This window comes from Euprymna scolopes, chromosome 35, assembly GCF_053919585.1.
Source record: "Euprymna scolopes isolate OS-2025 chromosome 35, ASM5391958v1, whole genome shotgun sequence".
NCBI classification, from domain to species: Eukaryota; Metazoa; Mollusca; class Cephalopoda; order Sepiida; family Sepiolidae; genus Euprymna; species Euprymna scolopes.
This window is the reverse complement of record NC_136516.1, coordinates 53788560-53798312: the sequence shown is the minus strand read 5'-3', so window position 1 is coordinate 53798312 and position 9753 is coordinate 53788560. Positions and strand designations below refer to the sequence as shown.

The window sequence follows — 9753 nt, the reverse complement described above, 5'->3', positions numbered from 1 at the left end:
ATTTTAAATGTTATTTTCAATTTGTGCTAATAAGCAAGATTTATAATTGCCTACATCTATTTTGCTAATAACATTTCCTCCAATGAGATGAGTTATTCATTGAAAATCCATGGATTAAGGGAAATCTTTAAAATTTTTTGTACTCCCTGTCAAAAAATAAATTTTGTGGTAAATTTACATTATATATATATATATATATATGTGTGTGTGTGTGTGTGTGTACACACACACGCATATATATATATATATATATATATATATATATATATATATATAATGTAGATTTACCACAAAATTTAAATTTTGACAGGGAGTACAAAATTTTTAAAAGATTTCCTTTAATCCATGGATTTTCAGTAAATGAATTTTCTACAGCATATGTTCTAGATGGCCTCCATTTAGCTTTTTTTTTTGGAGGGGGTCACCTTGTATATATATATATATATATATATATATATATATATATATATATGTGTGTGTGTGTGTGTGTGTGTGTATGTACATATATATATATATATACACAATTCTCTATCTATATAAGAGACAGGTACGTCCAAGGATGGAGTAGTTGCCACATCTGGGCAGGAGCTGTTAGAAAGGACTTATCCTGCCTTGATAGACTTCAAAATAGACTTCGTAGCCTTGTGGGAAATGTCCTTTTCTTTTCCCTGCAACCTCTTTCTCACAGAAGATATGCTGCGACTTTGTCTCTGCTTTATCGTTATTTTCATGGCAAGTGCTCAGCTGAGCTTCATTCTATGGCCCTCCTCTCCAAACTTTCACAAGAAACACTCGTCTAGCAGAAAACACTATCACTAATTTCCCCTACTTTTTATCTGTGCCTAAACCTAAACGTAGATTCCATGAGCAAACCTTCTTTCTTAGAACTGCACGCCTGTGGAATTGTCTTCTGTTTTTCTGCTTTCCAGCTGACTACAGTATAGTTGTCTTCAAGTCTAACGTAAATAAGTTCTTGATGAACCGTTCCATATAAGTTGACAAATTTACCGAATCTCCATTACTAACGGTTACTATATTGTCCAATTTCTACTGGACACTCTTTAACCCTTATCATCGAGTGGCCTATGGGTCTTGATAAGTTGTAATGCCTATGTAAAAAATATATATATATACACACACACAAACACACACATATATATATTTATATATATATTTATATATATATATTTAAAGTCATGGTTGTGTTCTTCCAACGAGAGAAAAAATGTATATTTAAAATGTGTGTGATGTGTATGTTTGTGTGTGTCTGATTGTGTGTGCGTGTGTGTGTGCGCGCGTATATATAAAAAAAGAAAGAAAGTCATAAAAAAACCATAAAAACCTTTACCAAAAAGGCCCCTCCCCTCCAAAAGAACTTAACTCTGATTGGACCCCCACAACATGCTGATCATTGGCGACAAAAGTCTGAGACTGACATTTCTCTGAAAAACACACTCAGAATCATTAGATGTAAAATGTTCTCCAGAATAACTCTTCACTTAAAAAAACGTTTATATAAAATATGTCTGAAGAAAGCTGTACAAAGCTTGAAACGCGTTATAAAAATATTTTTGAATAAAAAATGATAAAAGGCTGAAACCCCACAATTGTTGATGGCTACACTCTTTTATATATATATAAATGGGGTGTATGGGGTGTTCAGAGAGTGGTTAGTACCTTTGGTAGGGGGTTCGCATTGTTCTCTTCGTAGTACAGCCCATCTGCCACTGAACCTCACTTGGCACTCAGCTCTCACCTGTGGCTCCCAGTCGCTGACGCATGCAACAGCGGCCACACCCTGGATACTGGCTTTGGCAAGCTTGCTAAACCAGGTGAGAGTAGCCGACGGGTCACAAATCCTCGGTGAACTAGGATGGGGCTGTGTCAGCCCTACTGCATGCAAAGCCTGACTCCCGGCGGAACAAGCGGAAGAGTTCATATGAAGAACCAACGGTCGTGAAGATGGTGGCAGCAAGTGTCGCTGGAGCAACTAGGGCAGGATGTGACACCCAAAGTCATCCTGGTTATCCACTGCAGTCTGGCAGACTCCCGTCGTAACGGTTCTCCGTGTCACTAGATCAAGACTTCCCAGGCCGAGAGAGTGGGATTGCCCCTGTGCACCGGCCTTCTCACTATAAAACCTTCACGCACAGGTTTGTTTTACAACTCATCACCGATTACCGATCTGTCTAAAGCACACTCTTCATGTCCTGCAGTGATGGGCACGTGGCAAAAGCAACAGGTGTGGGTGGACACTGGCAGTTGTAGTCACAAACCTACACATAGGCGGTCCAGTAGCAAGTGGTCGCTCTTTTCCTTGAAAGGCAACAGGAGAGTTCGGCAGCACCTGTGGGCGACTGGGCAGCCTCTTTAGGATAGCACTGCTCACATGAGGGATGGGGTTAGAAAAGGTACCCCAAACAATTTCTTGCCCTTCTAGTGTCTGGTCAGCTTATGTCAGGTTGACGGACTCATCCACATAGCGGTCGAACAACAAAAACACAGAAAAAAATTATCATCGGGAGATGGAATGTTCGAACTTTGTTGGATAGAGCTAATTCCTCAAGACCTGAAATAAGAACAGCGCTCATCGCAAGGGAACTCCAGCGTTATCCTATAGATATAGTCGCACTTAGCGAGACCTGGATTGCTGATGAGGGATCTCTGAGAGAAGAGGGAGGTGGATACACCTTTTTCTGGAAAGGAAAGCCGCAAACAGAAGACCAGACTCATGGTGTCGGGTTTGTCATCAGGACAGCTTTGCTGAAGAGCATGCCTGCGCTTCCAGTTGGAATCAACAAGCGCCTCATAAAATTGCGCATCCCTCTCAGCAGGATCAAACATCTCACAATCACCAGCGCTTACGCTCCTACACTCACAAGCCCAGACGATGCCAAGGAGAAGTTTTACGAACAGTTTGACCAAGTCATCAGGTCAACCCCACCAAGCGACAAACTAGTCATCCTTGGAGACTTTAATGCAAGGGTGGGGAGAGACTACAGCAGCTGGGAAGGCGTTCTGGACAGACACGGAGTAGGCAAGATCAATGAGAATGGGCTGCTTCTTCTAAGCAAGTGTGCAGAGCACAGTCTTTGCATCACCAACACCTTGTTCAGAATGGCAGACAAGTATAAGACCACCTGGATGCACCCAAGGTCAAGACACTGGCACTTGATTGACTTCATCATTGTCCGCCAACGAGACATCGAGGACGTCCGTGTGACCCGTGCCATGAGAGGCGCTGAGTGCTGGACTGACCACAGATTGGTCAGGGCTGTACTGACACTACACATTGCACCACCCCACAGAAACCGACCCAAAACTGTTAGGCCCTCCTACAATGTTGCCAGGCTTAACGACCCATCCTATCACGCACGATTCCAGCAAATGCTAGATGAGAAACTCCAAGATCATGCGACCACTGAAGAGGCAGCACAGAGAAATGGGCCTCTTTCAAGAATGCAGCAAATGAGACTGCGAAGTAAGTCCTTGGAGCAAAGACCAGAACTCATGAAGCCATACATACCAAGAACAAGGCTCACATAGAATGACTAAATGATCCATCATCCATCTCCAAGCATGAGAGGTTCAAGACTCTCCAGGCCAAAGTTCAGACCAATCTCCGAGCAATGCAGGATCAGTGGTGGCAGAACAAAGCAGCTGAAGTCCAGCACTATGCTGATACTAATAACATCAAAAAAATTTTCAGCTCATTGAAATCTGTTTTCGGCCCCTCTGCACCCGGCAGTGCTCCATTACTGTCGTCAGACAGGAAGGCGCTCATCAAGGACCAGGAGGATCTCAGCAAACGCTGGCAGGAGTATTTCAGTACTTTGCTGAACAGGCCCTCATCAGTTGATTCAGAGGCCCTGAATCAGCTCCCCCAACAACCCATACAGGATTCACTCGCAACCCCTCTACCATCGAGTAGATCAAGAAAGCGATCCACCAGACAACCCCTGGCAGAGCATCGGGAAAGGATGGCATCCCTGCTGAGATCTACAAAGCAGAGACCCCCAATGCTCTTGAGGCCTTCTGTGACGTCCTTCTAACTGTCTGGGAATAGGAGATAATGCCAGACGATTTTCACGGCGCCCTAATAGTCTCCCCCTATAAGAACAATGGAAGTAAGTCGGACTTCGGAAACTACAGGGGCATCTCCCTCCTCTCAATTGCTGGAAAGATCTTTGCACGGGTCATTCTTAATAGACTTATTACAGTTTCTGAACAGACACTCCCTGAGGTACAGTGCGGCTTCAGGCCTGGAAGAAGTACCGTGGACGTGATTTTTGCTTTAAGACAGCTTCAAGAGAAGTGCATTGAACAGAAAAAAAACCTCTCTACTCTGTATTCATCGACCTGACCAAAGCTTTTGACACCGTCAACAGAGAGGCACTTTGGACAGTCCTTGAGCGCATCGGATGTCCTCCAAAGTTTGTGTCAATGATCAGGCTCTTCCACGATGGCATGACTGGTAATATCAAAGACACTTTCACTGTCAACAACGGTGTGAAGTAGGGTTGCGTATTAGCCCCTATCCTTTTCAACATCTTTTTCACCTGTATTCTGTCCCGTGCTGTCCAGGATTTGCAGAGGGGTGTCTACATTCGTTACCCCATGGATGGCTCCCTCTTTGACTTACGGAGACTCACAGCAAAGACAAAAAGCTTGAAAACTCTCATCCAAGAGATTCTCTTTGCCGATGGCTGTGCACTGGTGGCCCATACAGAACAAGACTTGCAACAGATGCTGGATCTCTTTTCTGGGACATCCAAGCTCTTCGGCTTGACAATCAGTCTTGGAAAGACGGAGGTGCTCCACCAACCTGCACCATACTCCAACCTTCCTCCTCCCACTATCAGCATTGACGACACACCACTTGCCAACCTTAATCACTTAAAATATCTGGGAAGCACCATATCTTGTGATGGCTCCTTGGACAGAGAGATTGACACCAGAATCAGCAAGGCAAGTCAGGTACTGGAAAGACTTCACAATCGAGTGCTCAATGAACACAACATCCGCCTATCTACGAAGCTGAAGGTCTACAATGCTGTGGTCCTTCCCTCCCTACTCTATGGTTTTGAGACGTGGACACTGTACCGCAGGCATATAAAGAAACAAAGGACAACCACCATATATATATATATATATATATATATATATATATATATATATATATATATATATATATATATATATATATACCATGATGGTTTGCATAAGGATCAACGAAAGTCGATGCCCCATCATGGTGCACCGGGAGCAAGCTTCACATGCCTCTCCTCAGTAACTTAGTTTACAATACATTGTAGTCTACATTGAACTATAGAGAACCTACTGTTAATTTTATTATTTTATATATTTTATATATAACATAATTTTATATATTTTAATTCATGCAGATTTCGTAATTACTATTACAGAGCAATTCTCTATTGAATATTATATTGTATCTAATATGTTGTACTTCTTTCAAAAGATATAAAAAATGACATGGGTACCATAACAAAACAATTAGTGTTTCAGCCGCGTTCCCTACTGTCTGTGCTATCGACAGATTAATTAAACCACTTCAAGCTATGAATTCGCGCATGCATAAAGGTAATAGAAATATGACAGAAAGTTGGAATAAACATTTGCATTTAAACTTGCTGACATATTTCTACAAATATTTTATTCGCTATAAACCATATTTGGTATATGCTTACTATTTGCTCGTAATTCCAGTGTTATGTGACCAGTAGTTCAAAAATCTATCGCTAAAATATTTCACACAAACACACACATACATACACCTACTGTTTTATTTATATAGATAATAACTTGAATTAAAGTTTAAATTTAAAAAGTCAAGTATCATGGTTCAATCTATGGATTGAAGCATTCATTTCGAATGCATACCTGTTTTATCAGAGAACCTACTGTTGATATTATACGCGGGAGTCTTTTGTTTATGCGATCATAAAATTTCTCAAATATATTTTGCAATGTTAGGCTGTATAAGGGGGTTAACTTTGGTTAACATTGGACTATTTCATCTTTAATCGGATTTTATCGATTTACAACACATACAAAACCTATCGAGGAACATTTCCAGACACATAAAGTAAGTTTTTGCGAAATTGAAAAATCAGCTCAGCCGCTTCGGAGTCCATAGGGAATAAGCTCTCTCACATACATATACGTATCTGTAACGTATAAGTAGAGATGTATGTATGAAAGTACCTGTAACATATAAGTAGAGATGTATGCATATCTAATGAAAACAACCTTTGATGGCTACTTATAGAGGTACCCCATGGCAGTCTTGCTTTTGTACGCATCTTTATGAATAAAATATTAATATGAATGCTCTATTTTTTATTGATATTTTATATAAATGCGGTTGAATTGAACTTTTAGAATTTAAAAACCTGTGAATAAATCTCGGCTATTGTTGGTTGTTTTTGTTTTACGGCATATCAACCCTTTTTAGGTCATTTAATGACGAATCCAGTGATTTTGAAGAAAAGTTTTTAATAGAATATATATATATATATATATATATATATAAATTTTCAAATCAGTTTTTGAATATATATATATATATATATATATATATATATATATATATTCAAATCAAAAACTGATGATATATATATATATATATATATTTGAATATATATATATATATATACATATATATATATATATATATATATATATATATATATATATATATATATATATATATATATATTCAAATCAGTTTCTATTTAATCCATAGTTGGGACGCTAACAGGTACTACCACTCCGGGTTAGAGTGGACCTGAGATCAACGGTAAGTAAGGGGTGGCTCCACGCTCCCCAAAGTTCGCAAGTTGAGGCCCCACCATCGAATATAGTTTAAGGTCATATCCAGGACCTAAAATCTTGGACACTTTAATACAAATTCAATATATGAAGAATTTTCTCTCTCAGAATAATTTTTAAATCAAAATTCATTGCATATTATGAGAATTTATCTAAATAATTAATATATACACTACCACTTAGCATACAATAGTCTATTTACTTGTAAATCTATTTCGTAATTGTTTTTGTTTTACTATTTAGTTTTGACATTATATGTACAGGTAAAAATGATTAATAAAAATAAAATTAAGAATTAAGTTACTAAATTTTATAGAACACTAGTAGGGGGTTACTTTGTCGTAAAGTACGCCCCCCCCATGGCGATGCACCAAGAGGAAGCTTCACATGGCTCCCCACACTGACTTAGTCCACAATACATTGTGGTCTCCATTGCACTGTAGATAAGCTACATCCAGCGTGTCCGCAGCCGAGATTGAACTCACTACACGAGTTTGTAGTGTCGGTAACTTCGACAGGGCTATCAAGGGTATTTTTGATCGTGACGCTATCCCTACATGGAGTGCCTACCACGGCTTAAGAGAGTCCCATCTACCCCCGAGAGAAGGATCGCCGCGCCAGTTTCTTAACCTGATATTTTACCTAGGCTTGAATATATTTTAATTTATCTAGATTTCGTATATATTATACTAGAGTCAATTCTCTCTTTCTCTCTCTCTCTCTCTTTCTCTCTCTCTCACACACACACACACACACATGCACACACACACACACACACTTTCGGATTTAATACACGATTTAATGGTAAACTGTTTTCAAAAATTACTAATTGAAATCAAAGCTTTTATTGAAATAATACGTTTTTGCTTCTGATGAATGGATATTATTTCTTTAAAAATCGGTCTTCTGAGTCTCAGTACAAACCAATATATTTTCTTCTAAGTTGTTTGAATCCTGGTTAAATAGAGACATTGTCATCCACCTCAGCAAAAATAACCTGCATAGCTGATGTGCTGACTAAAATCTCACATAGAATCAATGAATCTGTCGACAGGGGGTTCTCTCTAAGGCACATCAAAGAAATTTGATAGGGTTTGGCATAGGGATTTACTTTACAAGATCTCTGGCTATGAACTCTTTGGTAATGTCTTCTCAAATAACAAATCCTTTCTCTTTGAAAAGTGAATACAATCAGTCGTGGATGGGCAGAAATCGGAAGCTCAGAGTATCAACGCAGACGTGCCTGAGGGATCGATTCTGAGCCCAGCTCTCTACCTTATCATCAGTAATGATCTCCAAACCACGTTCTATAAGGTTGGTGCTAAAATAAGTCCGTTTTTTATACGTTCAATATCTAAGCTCATAACTCCTTCGATAATAAACTTTATTAATCAAAATAAGAACCATTAGAATCAACACATTTTTGTCAACGAGAAACAAGTTTATTTATCCCATTAGCATAGAAATCCGCAGTTCTGGAAGCGACATCATCTCGGCTTTGGAAGCATTTTTCGCGCAGGATGTTGTCGAAATGCTTGAAAAAATGATAATCGGTGGGAGAGAGGTCTGGTGAATATGGCGGATGAGGCAGAGTCTCGTAGCACAATTCGTTCAGCTTCTGCAGGGTCAGTTGAGCAACATGCGAGCGAGCGTTGTCATGAAGTAGAATTGGTCCCTTCATATTGACCAATCACATACGTTGAAGCTTCTGGTGCATTTCGTCAATTTATCGTTAGTTCTTCTCCGTCGTAATCGTTTCGCCCGGATTCAATGTGATGGATGAGACTGGCTGTTGATTTTTCAACCTCCAGTTCAACAGCAACTTCTCGTGTGGTTTTGCGAGGATCTACTTCAATTAGATTGAAAATGATCGCGCCATTTAACAGCTCCAGAAGGTATCTCACCCCCGACACAATCCTATTCCTGTATAAGAGTCAGGTACATCATAAAATGGAGTAATATTACCACACATGGAGAGGAATCGCTCGGAACACCTTATCCTGATTTGACAGAATTTAAAATCGGCTTCGAAATCTGATAGGTGATGCTCTTTTCTCCTCTCTGTCACCTCTTTCCCACAGAAGAGACGTTATGATTTTAACTCTGTCTATTATTATTTTCTTAGCAGGTGCCAGTCGAAGCTTCAATCTATGGTTGCCCATGTCAAACGTTCACAAAAAGCATTCGTCTAGCTATAGCCACTATCAATAATTTCACATACTATCTGACCTAAATCTAAACGCAAATTCCATGAACTTCTTTCATAGAATCAGAAGACTGCGGAACTCTGTTCTGTTAGCCTGATTTCCGGCTGAATATAAAATGATCGTCTTCTGGTCCAATATAAACAAATTATTGTGATATCGTTTCCTTAAATCATCAACTTTTACCCAATTTCCCTCGCCGTACATTTATTAATCTTTATCCTCGAGTGGCCTTTGGGCTTTAAAAAGTAGCGAATCTCCTGTAAAAATCTAGGTTTAAACAATTTTTCTATATTTTGTATCATACTTTGTTGTACTTTTTGAAACTATTCAACCTGTAAACATGTGAATTTATATTTGTTTTTCTTTATTTTCACTTAACTATGATTTGCAAGGTGTGTTTTTAGAGTCAGCGGACTATAATCTGACAACACTATTTTCTTTTTATTGCATATTTGGAAACTATCGGATATTTTGAGTTCAGCTTGGTGTGGCAATTCATCATTAAGAGACCTGGGCAACGTTTGCAAATTGCAAATGACAATCAATTTACTAAGAAAAAGATTTGATAAACGAATGATTCCATAAAATGAATCCGGCTGTCCGATGTGTGATTTAACCCCCTTACATCATTTTCTTTCGAAATATGTAAAGCCCCATGTCTACGCTGATAAACCAGACACAATAGAGCACT

General features: G+C 39.1%; 1 protein-coding gene across 1 annotated transcript; it reads left to right on the top strand.

Annotated features, from left to right (window-relative positions):
- Positions 1 to 2772: 2772 nt before the first annotated feature.
- On the top strand, positions 2773 to 3546 carry LOC145259626 (protein CFDP2-like). Its single transcript, XM_080117281.1, has one exon. The coding sequence runs from the start codon at positions 2773 to 2775 to the stop codon at positions 3544 to 3546; it is 774 nt and encodes a 257-aa protein (XP_079973407.1).
- The last annotated feature ends 6207 nt before the right edge of the window (positions 3547 to 9753 follow it).

What these genes read in the sequence shown, in the direction of transcription:
- LOC145259626 (XM_080117281.1), top strand. Translation starts at nt 2,773, where the DNA reads ATGCCTGCGCTTCCAGTTGGAATCAACAAGCGCCTCATAAAATTGCGC.